This window comes from Gasterosteus aculeatus, chromosome 9 (assembly GCF_964276395.1).
Source record: "Gasterosteus aculeatus chromosome 9, fGasAcu3.hap1.1, whole genome shotgun sequence".
In the NCBI taxonomy this organism is placed as follows: Eukaryota; Metazoa; Chordata; class Actinopteri; order Perciformes; family Gasterosteidae; genus Gasterosteus; species Gasterosteus aculeatus.
In genome coordinates this window covers 4,436,738-4,458,161 of record NC_135696.1, presented here as the reverse complement: position 1 = coordinate 4,458,161, position 21,424 = coordinate 4,436,738, and the positions used below count along the sequence as shown (strand labels likewise).

Below are 21,424 nucleotides of genomic sequence, written 5' to 3'. Positions count from 1 at the left end.
TTGAAAATCTGTGATGTTTGTCATATTTAATGAGGAGAGAAAGGGAGAGAGAAACAGGCAGTTTTACTGTTCTACAAATAGGACAAGTTGACTGGTAATTTATTTATTATTTAGTATTATAATTATTGAAATGAAAGGTAGGTCTTAAGCTGAGCTATAGGACGGTCTAGTGAGGTATATTAACCGAAACATTTGGACAAAAGGGGGTATTCTGTTCGGACTGTCGTACAGTGACGTGCATCACAGCCACTTAAGAAAGTAATTTAAGAAAACATATTTAATGAAAGATCGCCACAATCTGGATTCGAACCCTGTCGAGCAAAATAACACGTTTTGGGGCGACTGCACTAAGCGGTCAGCCACTCAAGCTTGAGAGTATCCATTGAGGTTGCACAAAGTTTGCAATTCTCCCTTTATACTGATCATCGCTATCAACGTGATTGCTTGATTGCGTGAATCCCCGGTGTATTTTCGGATTTCACGTCTGTAAAGCACTTTTTTAACAATGTGGATGTAATGTGTAAATAACTATCAAGCATCGCAAAAAAGCACCAACAAACACATGTTCGACACGACACGGCCACCAAAACCCAGTTGTCTTGGTCCCCCCTGAACCAAAAGGTTTACAACTGTATACAATTCAATGAAAAAGTAAAGAAAAATCAATGGATACTCTGAAGCTTGAGTGGCTAACTGCTTAGCGCAATCGCCCAAAAACGTGTTGTTATTTTGCTCGAGAGGGTTCGAATCCAGATTGTGGCGATCTTTTAGTATGTAACAGGATGGCACGGAGGATGGTGAATAAATGGCAGCGCAGCAGTCAAGAGGCAGAGGGTGTCTTCAGAGACATTTTAATCAATCCTTCAAAAACACAAAATAAACCACTCCGGTAATTCCAGCAGCCAGCAAAACCTAAACACAGCTTAAGCGCCCCGGGCCGCTATCCGGTTTACCAAGGCCCTCTCCCCAAACTGTCTTCTCCTTCAGTACTCCTTTCATCTTCCTTATGTAGCCCCTGGACGACATGAGGTCCAGGTGTGTCTCCTGGCACACCTGATCTTGATGAGTTCCATTTCTGACGCTCGTTTAGGTGGCCCGCCTTCCGAATATATCTCCCCTCCACCACTCTGCCCCTTAGCTCCTTACAAATAAATGTTTTCTTAAATTACTTTCTTAAGTGGCTGTGATGCACGCCACTGTATGACAGTCTGAACAGAATACCCCCTTTTGTCCAAATGGTTCGGTGGTGCAAGGATGCAGCCCCGCAAAAAAAGTATCGATACACATGTTTGGAAGTGTTCCACGATACGCCCACCAAAAACCAGCTGTCTTGGTTAACTCTAAACCAAAACGTTTTCTAGCCACTGACAATGTACAATTTAATGAGATGTATAGAAAACAGCAAGGAACTGTATAAGCTTGAGTGGCGAATCCAGGTCGAGGCAATCTTTTAATAAATATATTTTCTTCAATGTATTTCTTCATACGTGGCAGTGATGTAGTGCTCACTTATAGAATCGTAATCGCTGCAAAGGACATTTGAGCGAATCAGGTGACCGAGGCAGACAACATCTGCCCCTGTAGGGGGGAAACAAACACGCACGCGTAGTCAAACCAGTAGGTTCAAAAACCAGTAGGCACGTAACACTAAATGCGAGAAGTAGTGGTACGCAAGAAAAGGTGCCGGTGTTCCAACCCAACTGGTTTTAAAACCTACTACGCCTGTGTGTTTGTGTTTACTCCACAACAACAGCTCTGTCTGCCCTTGTTTCCCGATTCGTCACACATTCACTAAACATTGCTGAAAATCTTTTCAAAAGGCATCGCATATCCTTTGCAGCGTTTACGATTGTATACGTGAGCACTACACCACAGCCACGTGGGACATTTATTTAAGAAAATATATTAAAGGAAAGTTTGGAATGAACAGGATTCGAACCCCATGGAGCAAAACACCAAGTCGCCATTAATGATGGGATGAGATGATATGAGTTTTGTGACATGGTAGAGGATGGTACACTGTGGTCATAAAGATATTGACATAGTCATGAACAATACTCAGGTAGGCTACAGCATTTAAACCAGGTGCAATTGGTACTAAAGGGCTCAACGTGTGCCAAAAGAATACCCCCCACACCATTACACCATCACCAGCCGCCTGAACGGTTGATACAAGGCAGGATGGATCCATGCTTTCATGTTGTTTACGCCAAATTCTGACCCTACCACCTGAATGTCGCAGCTGAAATCGAGTCTTCTTAGACCAGGCAACGTTTTTCCAATCTTCTATTGTCCAATTTTGGTGAGCATGTGTGAATTGTAGTCTCAGTTTCCTGTTCTTGGCTGACAGGAGTGGCCCCCGTTGTGGTCTTCTGCTGCTGTGGCTCACTTCTTCAAGGTTTCACGTATTGTGCGTTCACAAATGGTATTCTCCATTCCTTGGTTGTAACGAGTGGTTATTTGAGTTACTGCTGCCTTTCTATCATCTTGAACCAGTCCGCCCATTTTCCTCTGACCTCTCCAATCAACAAGCCATTTTTGTCAAACAACTGCCGCTCACTGGATGTATTCTCTTTTTCGGACCATCCATTCATCCATCTGCAGAACCGCTTATCCTGCACACAGCCAACTTTGGGCGATAGACAGGGTACACCCTGGATTGGTCGCCAGCCAAAAAGGAAGCCGAAGTGCCCATAGAGAACCCACGCAGACACGGGGAGAACATGCAGACTCAACACAGAATGGCCACTGGGCGGAGTCTAAGCCAGGACCTTCTTGCTGTGAGGCTATTCTCTGCAAACCCTAGAGATGGTTGTGCGTAAAAATCCCAGTCGATCAGCAGTTTGTGACGTACTCAGACTAGCATGTCTGGCACCAACAAACATCCACGTTCAAAGTCACTTAAATCCCCTTTCTTCCTCATTCTGCTTAAAAAAAATAGCAATAAAAATGTACTTAATTTCTGTGCAAACAACATATTTTCCTACATCTAACAGTAGGATCATATAGATAGATCTGAACGTGGTGTTCAAATTAAGGTGAGGCCCAGAAAGTGGGACAGGCAAGCGATGGAGTGGACAATGGGGCAGGTGGGGCCCAGCAGGTGGGGCAGGCAAGTGACGGAGTGAATGAGAAAGCAGTCGGGGTCCAGCTGGCTGGTGGAGGGAGGGATGAAGGGGCGGGTGGGGTCCAGCAGGTGGGTCAAGGGGGTGAAGGGAGGCAAGAGGAGCCGGGAACGAGTGGGGACTGAGTGGAGTACCAGCAGAGGTGAGGAGCCAGTGACCAGATGAACTATCGGTTCGGCCGCGGCAGCGGCAGCCTCGGTGTGCGTCAATGCTGCAGAGGAGCCTGGTGTGGACTAGCTGGAGGGAGATCGTATCTTCACAGTCATTCTCTGTGTTGATTGGACCTTAATGTCATCAGGCAACATGTTTTTGTTTGTGTTTGTTTGAAAATAAAATAAAATTCTCTCTCTCTCTCTCTCTCTCTCTCTCTGAGAGCGTGGTTAGAACATAATGCATGTCACATTGGTCCCACTTGACTTGCGGTGCAACCATATAGTGTCCTAACTTCTTTGTTCTGTTTGTTTTACTGCGTGTGTGTGGGCTGTTGATGAATTTGCGCCCCTCGGTAGTTCCACTGCATCCCCCTATGGGGAACCACTGGTCTATACCTATATGGTGAATGAATGCCTAACTCTTACGTAATACTTGGTCTGAACCTTAACAAACTGTGACGAGACCAAGTATCGTCACAGTTTGTTAAGGTTCAGCTTTACTAGAATGTACCTTTAATTCATTTAAAACGTATGTCTGCGGTATAAACAACAGTAGCTTTGCTTTTCCTTGCCCAGCTAATACGAGATGTCTCTTCTTTTCTCAGTTTATACATAACATGAATTACATAAAATATTATGTTCCCAGTTAATATGAAGGTTCTAAAAAAGAAAGAGTAGTAGGAGGGTGGAATTCAAAACCCAGTCAGTGGCTTGATAGACCATGTCTCTTACCACCAGGCTACTGGCTTTGCTGTACTAACACATTCAGAAGGTTATTAAACCTCCATCCAGTCAAGACAAAAGATAAACCAGCAGTTAAACCTGTATAACAACGTGAGTGGCTTCCTGAAGAGAGCAGAGTTGTGGGGCATTGACTCTGCAAAGAGGTCTGCTTTCATCATTTGCTCTACTGTTGGCTTATGGACAGAGGTTGAGTCATGTCACAGTGGGACATTTGACCAACTACTCTACTGACACTGAGGAGAAATTTGCACAACTGGATAAAAGCTGTCGCCTCCAGGTCACCTGGATCAAAGCAGTTGCTGGGGCTGCAGAAATGGATACGAGCACTATCGAGCAAAAATGCCATTTGGAATGTATGTGCCAAGTTTAGCTAATGTTGCAGCATATTTAGTCCTTCAAAAGCACCTCTGTTTTGACTGCAAAGAACGGGTTGCCATGGCAACAGCGTAACACAGAACAAAAAGATTTTAATAACTTTTAATCACCAAGGCCTTGGGATTGTTCTGTCAATATTTGAAGAGGCTGTGACAAAGTCCCAGCGAGGAGTTCGTCAAAGTATAGTGTCTAGAAAGTGCAAAAAATATTTATGCAAAAAGCAAAATGCCTGTTGATTTTAGAGCATGGTGCTATTTTTAAGTATCCCTGTTATACATATGTCAAAACATTTTAACACATTTAGGTCAAACAGGGCAGAACTTGGGGTTGCTTCATTGAAAACGGGTAGGGGGCGCTATGGAGGCAATTTACCACTTTCGAGCCAAAACTCTTCATCAGAGTTTTTGAGTTTGCTAAGGCACAGAAATATCTGCTTGATTGTTAATGCAAAGACTTGACGTGTTGCCACGGCACACTTTTCAAAAACTCCCAATATATATTGTGGACTATCATCTATCATCAGTCTTAAGGCATTCCTTCACAAATTTGAGGTTGATGAGTTTAAATGTCTAGAAAATTTTTAACTTTTGTATTTTCATCTGCATGGGAATACTTTAATGCCTACATTTTGGCCAAAAATGCAATGTTCCTGGGATTTACATTCTTTTTCATTTGACCACACAAGTGACTGCCCAAATTTGAAATTGATTGAATTGATTGTTTAAACTCTCGAAGGTTTGTTTATAAATCTAAATTTTTATAGAAATTGAAAAAACAAGCACGCATTCTGTGATTAACTGCAGCGCCCTGTAGCGTTTGAATAATCGGAAAACATGGGGTATGTTCAGGGACTCATTGTGAACATATCCTAGAGATTTGTTGAGGACAAGTACTTTTCAAGTTATGTGTCTATAACTATTAGGCCACACCCCTTACAAAGCCAATAATGATTCCCTGAAAACTTGAGAGAATCGGACACAGCGTCTGGCAAGAGTTTGAAAAAACATGTTTTTCTCAAAATGGCGGAAAAAATTGAGTTAGGTGCATTTGCATACCATGATTGAGTTTTTTGTAGAGCTAGGCATCTCCACAGGGGGAGCACTCCCACAGGGCGCTAGAGACATACCCTTAAAGTATGTAAATGTTTCGCACTTCTGATCTGCACGCCAAATTTGAAGAGTTTTTGAATACAGGAAAGCCTCAAAAGTGTGATTAAAGTGGTGAGAGAATAATAATAATCGTTTGAAACACAAAAGGGCTTTCAGTTGGCTCAGGCCCTAATAAATAGTATTTTATTGTCTTCTGCACTACTCCCAGGTATCCCAAAACCTCGCACCACCGCAGCTGTCAACTCTAAAACAACGGCCTATCAGCAATCCACAGCATCCAAACTTCCTGTGAAGGGATTACTCACAAGCCTCATATCCTCATCACTAGAAAACACAGGCATCAGTGGAGCCACAAGCAATGGTGAGGTGTTGGGCCTCTCTTCTTTCCTCCTGCTAAAACACAACATGACTGGTTATACTTTAACTCTCTCAAGCACTCCATGCATGCAGAGTCTGTCTCCATCATATAAACACATACTGTAAACCGTCATTTACAATCCGCTGCTAAGTAATGAGGTTAATAAAGATCAGTTTCTCTCATTCTGTAATACAGTGTCATCATCACCACTGTTTGAGGACAGATAATGTGTGTAGAGTATGTTTGTGTACACACGCAAAAATGTAATATTTTTCCAAAAAATGTGAAATGGAAAAAAAATGTTTTTCTGTGCCCCGTTGTGAAATGGCCCATGGACTGTTACCAATCTGAGGCCAAGGGGTTGTGGACCACTGTGTATTATGTGTATTATTTTCTTTAGTGCTGGGTAATGGTTCAGATGTAATCTTATGCAATCTTATGCATTTAACTAAGGTTCAACAGCAAGTAATATTTATCAGTGTTTTCACGACCTTTATATTGAGGGGGGGGGCTCAGATCTTCTCATTTTCTCATTTAGCCCCAAGTTCTTTTTGTTTCAGAGGCACTACAAACCCCTGATGATCCAATCAAAAAGAACAATGACATGTGGAGTTCAGAATATTTGTAACACAAAATAGACCAGACAGTAACACATTGCAGTGCTGGTTAGAGATTGCTAGGTTGTAACAGGTTTACATTTTCTAGTTCTGATGGTAATAGTTATGTATTTGGTCTTATTAGGGGTATGTGAGTGTGCAAATGTGTGTGTGTGTGTGTGTGTGTGTGTGTGTGCGCTTTTACCCCGGGAAAATGTTTGAGTCAAAACTGGTCCACTCAGTATCTTCGTGGTTGTAAACACGAAAATTTCTATTTCATTTTCAGAATAGGTTGCATAAAGGACAGTGTGTTTCCCCTAGTTTTCTAATTTAGGATGGATGGGTTAACGGCCGATGGGGGCCATTTCTATTGTTGAGCTTTCTCAACTCGGCGGAGAGGGTCGTTGTGTTTGAGTACTTTGAAACCGGGCAGCCATTACAGTTGGAGGAATAAGAACTGCGTCTAAAGTACATTTGGTGTATTTTAACTGCATTGAAACCACCACATTGGCTTAATCCTCACAATAAATCAGAACACAGACAAGTGAACTGTAGGTGCCCACATGTTGAAAGAAAAACACATGATTAACATCAGACAGTCCTTGTTCTTTATTACCTAACGCTGCTTCATACATAGCTACAACTTTATACCTGACTTAATCACTTAACAACCTGTGTTAAGTGATGCTCTCTAAAACACGCTGAGGCCTTTACAGAGAATTTATACTGAGATTAAAATGCTGTCGACCCTGTTGACTAATAATGTGACTTGCAAATGTGACTTGTGAAGGCAATCTTTATTTTTAAATTACGTTCGGCAGTTGCTTCTTCAGTTCTTCATTCAACCACTCCAAAATGGAAAGAACAAGTCTACGCGTGTTTAATGTGTTGAACAATGGTAGAAAACAGTGTGTTCGCTCCGTTCGCTTTACTGAAAGATCTGCACAGTGTACAATTACACAGGGTTTCTAGCTTCGTCAAAGCACGGGTGCCTTACGTCATAAGTCAGTGCGCTCCCTCACGTCGCTCCTATGTATCAAGCAAAGCATGTACACTAAACATGCATTAACTAGATACAATTATGTAATCATACTTATGATATAATAAATCATCATTAAACATGAATCAAAATAATATCAATCTAAATCTAAATTACAACATGGAAAATGGCACTAACATTTCCGGCCCCTAATTGCTCATTATGGGAATGACAATTACATACTAACTAACTAAATAGACATTTTCTGCATCCAAATCCCCTTCTGTACTCCTTTACTAGGTCTAATACAACATGAACAGCCTAGGTACATTCAGGTGAAGCTTACAAGATAGACAATTATCGAAAACAACAAAGTCTAAGTAACAATGTCCTTTATTGTCCATGAGATTCTTCCATCTCAAGCAGGAGACACAACTTGTTTATGGGTCTCTCCAAGGTGTTGGTCTTCGTTTTGACGAGGACCCGACGGACAAAACCTAAGGAGTCGGGAATTGTCTTCTCCACTTTTCCCATTAACCAGGACCCTCTTGGAGCCCTGTCATCCACAATGAGTACGACGTCTCCCTCTTTCACATTTTGGGGGGAGTGCTGGTTTTACCTTGAGAAGGAGAAGGTGGTTCGGCGTCAGTGGCTCGAGGTCGTCCACATGTCAGGTTGGGGACGTGGCTGGACCCAAACGCAGAACAAACAGACACAGCCGTCAGGAGGAGAGTAAATTTAACAGTTTATTAATCGACACGACTGTGGAGGTGCAGCAGGAGCGGGCGTGAGGAGTGCAGATGAAGGAGGGGGTCCCGGGTGATGATCTCCTCGACAGTGCGTGGTGCCCAGTGGTCCTCCCACGTGCAGGAACAGACAGGTGTCACTGTAACCGAGGAGGTGAGACAAGAGGTAAGTAACAGGATTTACACTGAAAAGAGAACAACAGCCGGCTCTCGGCTTGACTGGGTGCTGGTCACTGAGACTCGCGAAGACTGAGGTCGACATACGTGACGTGAGTAACGATCCGACGTCGGCCGGTTGTCAGGCTCTCCCTCTTATCCCCTGGTGATTGTGGCTCCGGTGCAGGTGCGTGATTGCAGAGCTGAGACAGGTGCGTGCAAGGCCAACCTCTCCCAGATCCACCAGAGGGAGACCTAAACCAGCCTTTGCCTGGGTCCAGAGGGGGGAACTCTGACACCACATCATCAGATGATTTGGTAAGGGGTCTGCTGTTGATCACCGCTTCTACTTCACACATCACCGTTTGCAGACATTCGTCGTCGAGTGACTGAAGCTTCAGACGGTATGTAAGTATCTTCCGGACTGTTCTTATCTGTGCTCCCAGATGCCACCGTGGTGCGACCCGGCAGGTGGGTTGAAAATCCAGGTGACTCCTCTCTGCAGTTGGGCCTCTGAGATCTGGGACTTGTTCCATTCTTTCATCGCCTGGCGGATCTCGTGTTCTGTAGCTACCAGGTTTGTTCCATTATCGGATCTCATGACCTCCACTTGCCCTCTTCTGGCTATGGAATGTCTCATTGCGTTTATGCACGAGTTGGTGTCGAGAGAGCAATTTCTAAGTGGACTGCTCTGACTGTAAGACAAGTGAACAAGACTCCATAACGCTTGACTTGCACGCGTCCACGCTTTGCCTCAAAGGGGCCAAAATAGTCTACAGCGACGTTGGTAAATGGTGGATGGTCGGGCAGTAGACGATCGGGTGGTAGGTTCGCCATCTTCTTCCTAAATTTCACACACTTTGAGAGCATGCTTCTCACAGCTGTGTTGCCTTTGCAGATCCAGACCCTTTGTCTCAGCCGAGCAAGGGTGTGGTTTCTCCCTCCATGGCCAATTTCTTTGTGAGCAGCACTGATGATCAGGGTCGTGACGTGATGATCCTTGGCCAGGATGGCTGGATGCTTAGTGTGTTCTGGCAAAGCTGCCTGGTGCAACCTTCCACCAACCCGGAGAACCCCCATCTTGGAGGAAAGGATCCAGCTTCACAATAGAGCTGCTTCTCTTGACCGTTTCACCTCTCAGCAGTGTGCAAAGCTCTTCATGGAAGGTTTGACATTGGCTAAAGTGAATGATGGCAGTTTCTGCTCTTCTGACGTCCCTGACAGTCAAATGAGTTCCTTTCAGGGTAGATCTCCATTTCTGCATGTGATTCTCAACTGTTTTGATTTTCACATCTTGACTTTCTGAAGACTGAGCTTGAGACTCAAACGTCTTCCTTGTTCTACACAGACTTTGAAGCAGCTCCTTCAGCCTCAACATCCAGGCGACCGCCTTCTTCAGACTGTGCCAGTCGGAGTAGTGATGAGTCAGCTTGAAGAGAGGGTCTGTGCTTGAGTTGATGGTCTTGATGACGTTCACGCTGGTCGTACGCTTCACCTCAGCGTCGTCTTCACTTCAAATCTCTCTTGAGAACTCTAATAAGACTGGCCAGTGAGACTCACTCTTGGCTAGGAAGTCAGGACCTTCAATCCAGCTCCGACACTTCAGAAAGTGCTCTGCCTTCATTCCTCTTGAAGCGTGATCAACTGGGTTAGAAGCCGTGTTGACATACTTCCACTGTGCTGGCCTTGTGTTCTCTCTGATTATCGACACTCTGTTTGCACACAAAGGTTTTAAAACGAGCGCCGTCGCTGTCGTTTCTACTGCAGATTCGAAAGACAATGTCCTGATCCCAACCCCCACAGCTCCACCAACTTGCTGCAGTCCCCCAGCCCATCAGGTGCTCACGCCTCTTCATCTATATCACCTTCCCCTCCCCCACCAGCAACGACCCTCTCTATTCTGGAGAGAGACGTTAACCGGCTCTTTAAGAACCCGTGCAGACTGTTGTGTTCAAAAATGAAGAAACGCCGGACGGCCAGAGGTCATCGCTGATCAAAAGGTTAAAATCAAATGTATTTAATAAAGGAGATGGTGTTGTGGTAAAAAGAACATCTCAGCTGAGGAGCCGCTGGTCTCAGCCACCAACAGGCCCCAGGTCAGTCCTTTTGACCATCCCTAGTGCCCGTCTGTTGCCTCCACCAGCGAACTCGAGAACAATGGTTCCTACAGGTATTTATAACAATGTTTAAAGGTGTGAAAGTTAGTGTCCATGTTACGCCCCTGTAAAAGAGGAAATATGACATACGACACGGACACGATGCAGCTCAGTGTCGGCCATAGTTGTATTGAACATGAAAAGCATAATAACACATTTATACACTCAGTATCGCACTTAAACATGTTATTTTCCCTTTGCGGTAATGTCTTTTTAAGAGATTATACAATTAAGACAAATACAATTCGATCAGTTATGGCTCCATATTACTCAAATGACCTGAACCAGCCTTAAAGTGAGTTACCAAAAGATCAAATATGTTTGCAACATCGTAAAACAACATGGGAAAATAACCTTGAAAAAAAAGTACAAGACTCTTTCTTTTTCACATTAAACACTCTCTCTTTAGCTTAGACGATACTAACACTTTTACCTTATCCTTATAATATAAAACAAATACACACAGAGAAACCGGCACTTGCGGTGTTCTATTACGTCCCGCTTTGAGCCCAGCCCACGGGCTACGCCACGTGCTACACAGCTAGCATGCACGCTACACTAGATGAACACTTCTTCACGTTTAGACTGCTAGATGATTACCATCATTAACATCTACTCCCGCATGTTTCTTACAGTATTGAAACACATATATACATTGATCAACCCTAATACAACACTCGTTCTTACCTGTAAAAGAGGAAATATGACATACGACACGGACACGATGCAGCTCAGCGTCGGCCATAGTTGTAATGAACGACCGTACGCCACACGCTCCGTTCATAGGCAAAACGAGGCATTAGCAATCGCTCACAGATCGTCCCTGAATGAGGCATTAGCAATCAATCTGATTGATAAACTTAAAGTGAAACTTAAACCACCGAACAATGAATCACTGATCTACAGACCATTAGTGCCTTTTAACTTTTACCTTTTTATGAACATTTTAAGTATATTTTACCTTATATTAACCCATTCAATGCAACAATAATACATCATTTTTATCATCCTTACATCCACACCTCTGGGAGTGGTCTTCTGGTGAGTTCAATGTAACTCGGATTTCGAATGATCCTTAGTCAATATCAGTTGTTGTGCAAGTATTACATGCATGCATTCCAGTTGATTACATTACATCAAATACAATCATAACTGCATTGGTATTAATTTTATGAAACGGGTCGTATATTTGTTTCTAATATCCTACAAGACGGACTTGTCTGAACCCGGTGAACCCCGTCTCCGGATAGCCCTATCGTGCAGACGAACGCACTGTATCCGCACTCTGTATCCGCACTCCCTCGAATCGGGGGTCCAAAGTGAGTAAACTCGAAATCCGATTGCTGTGGTGTTCGTCTGCACGCTATCCGCATACCTAATCGGATAGCCTCACGTGATTGCATCACATGATTGCATGCAATCCAACCCAGTCGTCGTCTTCTTCTTCTTCTTCTTCTGTGGAGTTTTTGTTTGTTTTTTGTTTGTTTTGTTTTTTTATACAGTGCGCTTATACGCATGCTCCTGTCTTCTTCTTCAGTGGTCTGTAGCACCTTAAAGCGCCACCAACAGGCGTGGGGGATGTACTACAGCAGAGTCAATCGGATTCACTGGGTTCATGTGCACGTGATTTAAAAAGTGGGTAGGTGTGAAAAATGAACCCAGGTTCAGGCAAACGAGACGAGTCCGTCTGCACGGGGTCTCAAAGACAAAATCCCTGTAAGGCAGCCGGTCCGGACTCCGTCTCCCCTCACACCCTGAAGCATTGTGCTGACCAGCTGTCTCCGGTGTTCACTGACATCTTCAACACCCCCCTGGAGACATGCCACGTGCCAGCCTGCTTCAAGGCCTCCACCATCATCCCTGTTCCCAAGAAGCCCAGGATCACAGGACTCAATGACTACAGGCCTGTCGCCCTGACCTCTGTAGTCATGAAGTCTTTTGAACGGCTAGTCCTGACCCACCTGAACTGTCAAGATGGCCCTCCACTACATCCTCCAGCATCTGGACTCCCCAGGAACCTACGCCAGGATCCTGTTTGTGGACTTCAGCTCTGCCTTCAACACCATCATCCCGTCTCTGAACATCAGCTCCATCACAAAGAAGGCTCAGCAGAGGTTGTTTTTCCTGAGGCAGCTGAAGAAATTCAACCTGCCAAAGACGATGATGGTTCACTTCTACACGGCCATCATCGAGTCCATCCTCTGCTCCTCCATCACCGTCTGGTGTCGAGGAGCAGCGTGTCATCCGCTCTGCAGAGAGGGTGATCGGCTGCAATCTGCCGTCCCTGCAGGACTTGTTCGCTTCTGAAGCGAGCTAAAAAGATCGTGGCCGACCCCTCTCACCCCGGACAAAAACTGTTTGTGCCCCTTCCATCTGGCAGGAGGCTGAGGTCCATCAGGACTAACACCTCCCACCACACGAACCGTTTCTTCCCGTCGGCAGTCGGGCTCATCAACAGAGCTGTCTGACTCTGACATTCCACCGGTCACTCCCCTTCATACTGCACATGTCACTTTAACTGTAATTTCTCACTTTGTCGTCACTCGTCACTTTGTTACTTGTTCGCTAGTGCCCTTTATGCTTAATATTTTTAAAGTTTTTTTAATATTTTAAATTTTTAACTCTGACTTTATTCTCTTGTTTTATACTAACCCATAGCCTTATTCTACTAACCCATTGCATTAGCATTTCATTTTACTTTATTTTATTACTTGTGCACTGCTGTCTTGTTGTCTATTGTTACACTGTCTACTGTCACGCACCAACCGCCAAGACAAATTCCTTCTATGTTTGACATATTTTGGCAATAAATCAGTGTGTTTACATGATTATAATTCAAATGTTTGCTTAGTCGGACTATGCTATCTTTCGGGGCAAATGCTACATGGCGGTGAATAAATCGAATCATTGGCCGAAAGCATCTCATATGCGATACGATAGGTGGCGCTGTTTTCATTACAACTAGTTGTGATACAGCCATTTCCGCTTGACCTCTTCACCACTACCAACAATAACCAACAACAACAACATCAACATTACGAGAAAGATGGCGAACGGAGAGCAAGGTGAAGCCACATCCCTCTACTATTTTTGCATGATGTTAATAGGAGTACAGCGAATGCGAATGGCGCTATTGGCTGATTTGATAACGGAGAGAAGACGCCGTCGGGATCTCAAGCATGCGCAAAGACGCAAAGTCCAGTTCCTTATCCAATTCACTGTTACATGCCGCAATAGTCAAACTATCAACTGGATCCGATCGAGTTATCCAGGGGTGTCAGTCGGATCGTAGTCGGACCGCACAGTCGGACAAAGGCGTTTACATGAAACGGATAATTCGATTTCAGTCCGACTAAGCCAGTTATTCGAATCCATGTAACCCCGCTGAGTGTTTCCTGATTCCTGATCCTGATGTATCGAAGAACGGTGGTGCTATCTGTCCATAGCACGGACTCTTTGAGGTCCATCCGAAGCTCTCGCTTCATGAGTTTATCCATTTTCAGCTCAAGGCGTGGGACTGTAACTAGTTTAAGCGGCATCACTCTGGATTTTCCGAGAAGAAATGAGCAATGGACTCGACCATGGCTGTTCTTGATGCGGAGGTAAGTGACGACGTCGTAGCCCTTCTCGCTAGCGTCGGAAAAATTGTACAGTTGTGCTGTGCCGGTTAGTGGCCTGAATCCCTCAGGCCTGACGCACCTCCTGACAGAAAAGCTGGCGAACTGGCTCAAGTTAGACAGCCAAGCGAACCACGTCTTCTGGAATGTCTTCGTCCCAGGTAAGCTTCATTCGACAGAGACTCTGGACAAGGGTCTTCGCGAGAAGAACAAACGGCGACAGGAGTCCAAGGGGGTCGTTTATTGAGCTTACGACTGAGTGGATACCCCGTCTTGTTATGGGCATGTTCTTCACGTGGATCCGGAACTTGAAGGAATCTGATTCTATGCACCAGTCCACTCAAAGGGCCCTTTCCATGGGTAGTTCATCTTTGTCCAGGTCTAGATTCTTGATCTCCTTTGCTCTCTCTTGTTCGGGAAGTGATGACAGCGACTGTTGCTTGACCACTTAGTCAAGCGAAATCCTCCACTTTCACTAAGTGCAATGAGGTCTTTGGTCAAGGTTGTAGCGTTCTTTTTGTCGGACATTGAAACCAGGCAGTCATCGACGTAGAAGTGCTCTAGGACTGTAGTTACTGCTTCAGGTGATGAGCTGCCTTTCCCATCCTCTGCTGTCAGTCTTAAAGCGTAGTTGGCACAGCTCGGGCTTGACTTGGCCCCGAACAGGTGGACCACCATCTTGTACTCATGCAGAGGCTGGCTCAGATCCCCCTGTGGCCACCAAAGGAATCGTAGAAGATCGGAGTCCTCGTCGGGGACTTTTACTTGATGGTACATCACTTCAATGTCAGAGATGAGTGCAATGTGTTTGTGTCGAAACCTCGTCAGGACTCCAACCAGACTATTAGTTAGGTCCGGACCCTGCAACAGTTCATCGTTCAGTGACTTCCCTTGAAACGAAGCGGCACAATCGAAAACAACCCGCAGCTTTCCCTTTTGTGGATGGGCCACGCCGTGATGGGGAATACTCCATACTCCATACGGCCATACTCCAACCATACTCTGCCGTCGTTGCGGTTGCGCCCGTCTTCAGGAACTCCCACTGCGTAGCCTTTGTTCAGCAGGTCCGACATGAAGGTCTTGTAGTTGTCATGGAAGCTGGAGTTTTTGGCGAGTTTCCTTTTCAGGTTTGATGCTCGTTGCTCGGCAACACATTTGTTACTTGGCATCACCACATTTTTGTTTCTGAGAGGCATCCTAATACTGTAGTGCCCATTGACTTTCTTGATTGTCTCCGGCACAGACTTCATGAACTGGACGTCTTCTTGCGACATTTCTGACTTTTCTTCACAGGCTTGTTCCGGAAAGTCGTTATTGTATTGTTGCAGTAGCATGCTATCCACGCCGCTGACTCAGATTCTGTTGACTGAAGTTGACTGTATGGCAAGCCATACACTTGTGGTAATCGTCACCTTTCTTGAGAGGACCATTAACTACCCAACTAAGGGTCGTCTTCACCGCGTAAGGCCCGTTGTCTTTGCTGTGGATTATCTTCCACAGGTCCATCGCAGAGTGAGCGTTCGTTCCGATTAGCATCTCAACATCTGCGTCGATCTGTGGTAACTGCACTTCCTTCTGCAGATGCGGCCATCTTTCCAAGTCCTTTTCAACAGGAACATTGTCCTTCGTTACAGGTAGGTCTGTGTGGGTATAGACATCTGGCAGGCTTATGTACTTGTTCTCTGTCAGACCGCACACTTCTAGATCTGAGAGCACGTAGCAGGACCCAGGCTTCTCCTGGCCCATAGTACGGAGTACCACTTGAGTCTTCTTACCATGGACGCCAAGCTGTCTCATCGGCCTTTCGGAGCAAAACGTAGCAGAACTTCCTGAGTCCATGAACGCGTATGTTTCTATTGTCGTGTTGCTCTTCTTGGATTTGATGCGCACAGGCACGATAGACAGGATACAGTCGCTGCCTCCGTCCCCGGTGACTGCCGTGACTTCACTCTTGGCTGACTCGTCTTCTTGAGAAGTTGAGTGTACACTGGTAGAGCTTTGACCTCTCCCATGTCTGATGTTCTCTTGGTCGGTGCTCTCGTCTCTTTTGCTATGAAGCAGGCTTGGGTGTTTCTTACTGCAGAATTCACACGTGGCTCTCCTTTTGCAGTCCTTTCCCATGTACCCGAAACAAAGTCCTTTACCTTTAAGGAACTCGATTCTCTCCTTGTTGACTTCTTATTTTGTTACATGCGCTCAGGGTGTGTCTTTTGTTGCAGTACAGGCATGGCTCTTGAAACGCGTTGCTTGTCTGTTTGTTTTTACTTGGTTCTGAGGCATCCGTCTGGCTTAACACTTGTAGCAAAGCCAGTGGTTCTTTTAGGTCCACCCCTTTTGGTAGGTCTAGTGCTTAATTTGCCCTTTTCGTTTACTTCGAAGGACTCTTTCACATCACGAAACAGTGGGTCTGAAGCTATCTTTGCTTGTCTGTTGATGAATGTCGCGAGATCTGAGAACCATGCCCTTCTTCCTTCCCTTTCCTGTATGTCAAAAGCTATGACTCTCCATCTTTCACAAAGTCTGAAGGGCAATTTTGAGACGACAATCCGAAGATTGCTTGAGCTGTTCATCTCCTCGAGGTATTCCATGCTCTTCATGACATTGTTGCATCCAGTGAGAAAGATGGAGAAGCTGTGAAGTGACTTGGCGTCTCCGCGTAGGCTGCAGCTATTTTGAGCTCGTTGCCAAAGTGATGGCTCAAGAGCTTTCTTGCTTCCATATAGCCGTGTTGTGCGCTCATATGTTGGCAGCTTCTCACAAGTTCTCTTGGTTCGCCGCTGGTGAATTTCTGAAGATAGTATAAGCGGTCTTCATCATTGTCTGTGCGACTGTGAATGATGTGCTCAAATGCCCTCATGAACGGCAGGAACTCGAAAGGATCGCCACTGAATACAGGGACTTCTCGTTGAGGTAGGTTGGCTAGTCTCTGTTGTGTGACTTACATCTCGGTGATATCCTTCTGGTTCAATATCACTTTGTCTGGTTCAACTTGCCTTCCATCGCTTCCAACTTGCACTTGTGTTATTGTCGCTTTCGTTACTCACTTGCACATACGACGTGTGTCTAGTTGGACTGTAAGATGCATCGTTGTCTTGGATAACTGGAAAACTGCTGGTCGACTTTGGTTTGACGTCTGGAGCATGATGTTTTAACGATTGCTGCTGTAGGCACGTTCTTGCCAAGGTAAGAATTCATACCGTCGTTGTCAGAGTTTTCGTTGTCGTAAGCTTCCAGAACCTGTAGCTTTGCTGTGGACTCTGCAATAGCAGTTTCGATGTCTAGCACCTCCATTCAATTAAATTCAATTCAATTCATTTTATTTTGTATAGCCCAAAATCGCAAATTACAAATTTGCCTCAGAGGGCTTAACAGTCTGTACACATACAACATCCTCTGTCCCAAAAGCCGTTTTGCGTTAATTATCCACTGCTCCAATTTAATCAAAAAGTTCTCATGCTTTGAGCGGTTTGGCTCACTCCAATACAGCTGGTCAGCTTTTCTTTCATCATCTGATAACAGTTTACTAACCACATTATTTACTTCAATAAACTCATTCAGGAATTTTGAGTAATCACTAAGAATTTTCCACCAGAAGTGCGTTGGACTTGATTTTCATGAGGTTTTCTATTTCCTCTGCTTTGGAGACAAGGCGTGCTAACACACGTTTCCTAAGATTCATCTGTTTATCAAGTTTCTCTTCTAAGGCCTTTGTGGTCAACTTGATCCTTCTTTTCGTGTTTAGCTCGACATTGCCCTCCATCTCAGTTTCTTCCTCAGACATTTCAGCTGGCTATTAACGCTAGAACAGTCTCTTATAGCAAGCTCTTGCAAACTTCTGACATCCAGATTAACAGTCCTTTAACCTCAAAGCACATCGATGCTTTCCAAATATGAGATTTCAGAGCCGTATTTATTTCGAGAATTTACAGAGAGCTTCTTATGAGCTAATTTGACTGGCTAGCAATAGCACTTTTAGCAAAATGTCCTGTGTGGCTACTGGCTAGTAGCAATAGCTCGGCCACGTTGACTACGTCAACTATGATGGCAGAACTATCCTTATTTCACCATGACTAGCAAGGTCTGCAGCTATAGCTTATCCATTCATTCAATTTTGTTCCTTGTTTACTCAACCATCATCGTTGAAGTCATCTGGAAATCCGGTCGGGTGCACGACGTTGTCGCTGCAGCAAGCTATCTCTTGTCAACTCGTGTCCCGCGCGTCTTCCCTCAGCTTCAGATGATCTTGTCTCGCTTTCGGCGACTGTTTTCTACTTAATGTAGTGGCTAAAGTTCCCTTCTTACGTTCGGCAGTTGCTTCTTCAGTTCTTCATTCATTTAACCACTCCAAAACGGAAAGAACGCGTCTACGTGTGTTTAATGTGTTGAACAACGGTAGAAAACAGTGTGTTTACTCCGTTCGCTTTACTGAAAGATCTGCACCGTGTACAATTACACAGGGTTTCTAGCTTCGTCAAAGCACGGGTGCCTTACGTCATAAGTCAGTGCGCTCCCTCACGTCGCTCCTATGTATCAAGCAAAGCATGTACACTAAACATGCATTAACTAACATGCAAATTATAGATACAATGATGTAATCATAGCGTAATCATACTCATGATATAATAAATCATCATTAAACATGAAGATCGGGTGCGCTGCTACAAGGGTGGCAGTGACAGTGGGGGGGTCTAGACGGAACAGACCCGGGCGGCAGATGCTGGCTCTGGGGACATGGAACGTAACCTCTCTGGGGGGGAAGGAGCCGGAGCTTGTGCGGGAGGTGGAGCATTATCAGTTGGATCTGGTGGGGCTTACCTCTACGCACAGTCTCGGCTCTGGAACTACACTCCTGGATAGGGGGTGGACTCTATTCCACTCCGGAGTGGCCCATGGTGTGAGGCGCCAGGCGGGTGTGGGGATACTCATAAGTCCCCGGCTGAGTGCTGCTACATTGGAGTTTACCCCGGTGGACAAAAGGGTCGCCTCCCTACGCCTTCGGGTGGTGGGGGGAAAACTCTGACTGTTGTCTGTGCATATGCACCAAATAGCAACTCAGAGTATTCAGCCTTTTTGGAGACCCTGAATGGAGTCCTGCATTGGGCTCCAGTAGGGGACTCCATAGTCCTACTGGGAGACTTCAATGCGCACGTGGGCGACGATGGAGATAACTGGAGAGGCGTGATTGGGAGGAATGGCCTCCCTGATCTGAACCCGAGCGGGTGTTTGTTACTGGACTTCTGTGCCAGTCACGCATTGTCCATAACAAACACCATGTTCGAACATAAGGATGTTCATAAGTGTACGTGGTACCAGAGCACCCTAGGCCAAAGATCAATGATCGATTTTGTAATCGGATCGTCTGATCTGAGGCCGCATGTTCTGGACACTCGGGTAAAGAGAGGGGCAGAGCTGTCAACTTATCACCATCTGGTTGTGAGCTGGGTCAGAGGATGGGGGAGGACTCGGGACAGACCCGGTAAACCCAAGCGTGTAGTGAGGGTGAACTGGGAACGTCTGGAGGAGGCCCCGGTCCAAAAGATTTTCAACTCACACCTCCGGCGGAGCTTCTCTCACATTCCTGTGGAGGTAGGGGACGTTGAACCAGAGTGGTGTATGTTCAAAACCTCCATTGCTGAAACCGCGGCAGTGATTTGTGGCCTCAAGGTCTTAGGTACATCAAGGGGCGGTAACCCTCGAACCCCGTGGTGGACACCGGTGGTCAGGGAAGCCGCCCGACTGAAGAAGGAGGCCTTCCGGGTTATGATATCCGGTGGGACTCCGGAGGCAGTTGCAAGGTACCGACAGGCTCGAAGGGCAGCAGCCTCTGCCGTGATGGAGGCAAAGCAGCGAGTATGGGAGGAGTTCGGGGTAACTATGGAGAAGGACTTTCGGTCGGCACCAAAGTGCTTGTGGAAGACCATCCGGCACCTCAGCAGGGGGAAACGGGGAACCATCCAAGCTGTGTACAGTAAGGATGGGACCCTGTTGACCGCGACTGAGGAGGTTATCGGGCGGTGGAAGTAACACTTTGAGGAACTCCTGAACCCAACTACTACGCCCTCTTTGGTAGAGGCGGAGCTGGAGGTGGAGGAGAGTCATCGTCAATTGGCCTTGTGGAGGTCACTGAGGTAGTCAAACAACTCCGCAGTGGCAAAGCCCCGGGGATTGATCCGTCCAGAGATGCTAAAAGCAATGGGTGTTGGGGGGTTGTCTTGGATGACACGCCTCTTTAACATTGCGTGGAAGTCTGGGACAGTGCCAAAAGAGTGGCAGACCGGGGTGGTGGTACCCCTCTTCAAAAAGGGGGACCAGAGAGTGTGTGCCAATTACAGGGGTATCACACTACTCAGCCTCCCGGGTAAAGTCTACTCTAAGGTGCTGGAAAGGAGGGTTCGGCCGATAGTCGAACCAAGGATTGAAGAGGAACAATGCGGTTTTCGTCCTGGTCGTGGAACAACGGACCAGCTCTTCACTCTTTCCAGGATCATAGAGGGGGCTTGGGAGTATGCTCATCCAGTCTACATGTGTTTTGTGGACTTGGAGAAGGCGTATGACCGGGTCCCCCGAGAGAAACTGTGGGAGGTGCTGCGGGAGTACGGGGTGAGGGGGTCCTTGCTTGGGGCCATCCAATCCTTGTACGCCCAAAGCGAGAGCTGTGTTCGGGTGCTCGGCAGTAAGTCGAAGGCGTTTCCGGTGGGGATTGGCCTTCGCCAGGGCTGCGCCTTGTCACCAATCTTGTTTGTGGTTTTCATGGACAGGATATTGAGGCGTAGTCGGGGGGAGGAGGGTCTACAGTTCGGGGGGCTGCGGATCTCATCGCTGCTTTTTGCAGATGATGTGGTCCTGATGGCATCTTCCGTCTGTGACCTCCAACTCTCACTGGAGCGTTTCGCAGTTGAGTGTGAAGCGGTCGGGAGGCCATGGTTCTCAGCAGGAAACCGATGGATTGCCTACTCCAGGTAGGGAATGTGTCCTTACCCCAAGTGAAGGAGTTAAGTACCTCGGGGTCTTTTTCACGAATGAGGGGAAGATGGAGTGTGAGAGAATCGGAGTAGCGGGGGGGGTATTGCACTCGCTTTACCGCACCGTTGTGACGAAAAGAGAGCTGAGCCGGAAGGCAAAGCTCTCGATCTACCGGTCAATCTTCGTTCTTACCCTCACCTATGGTCATGAAGGATGGGTCATGACCGAAAGAACTAAGTCACGGGTACAAGCGGCCGAAATGGGTTTCCTCAGGAGAGTGGCTGGCGTCTCCCTTAGGGATAGGGTGAGAAGCTCAGCCATTCGCGAGGAGCTCGGAGCAGAGCCGCT

At 46.2% G+C, this 21,424-nt stretch overlaps 1 protein-coding gene and 1 long non-coding RNA gene across 12 annotated transcripts in view; one reads left to right on the top strand and one right to left on the bottom strand.

The window, feature by feature from the left end:
- Window positions 1-21,424, top strand: part of mtus1b (microtubule associated tumor suppressor 1b) — a 42,608-nt gene that overhangs the window by 1,076 nt on the left and 20,108 nt on the right. For 9 of the 11 annotated variants that reach the window (XR_013450599.1, XR_013450597.1, XR_013450600.1 and 6 more), the window contains exon 2: window positions 5,714-5,866. The exons of 1 other annotated variant lie outside the window; for it this stretch is intronic. Coding sequence is in view for 5 of the 10 variants with exons in the window: in XM_078080191.1 (XP_077936317.1) it covers window positions 5,714-5,866 (153 nt within the window). In the remaining 5 variants the exon portion in view is untranslated. Of the gene's footprint in view, window positions 1-5,713; window positions 5,867-7,860; window positions 8,351-8,527; window positions 8,659-8,786; window positions 8,918-21,424 lie in introns of those variants that run through there. One more of the 11 variants, XM_078080196.1, reaches the window with a different exon arrangement.
- Window positions 7,045-11,278, bottom strand: LOC144383217 (uncharacterized). The gene is made up of 2 exons (XR_013450601.1): window positions 11,184-11,278; window positions 7,045-8,324 (listed from the first exon to the last, which is right to left on the bottom strand). It is a non-coding gene; the product is annotated as an uncharacterized LOC144383217 (long non-coding RNA).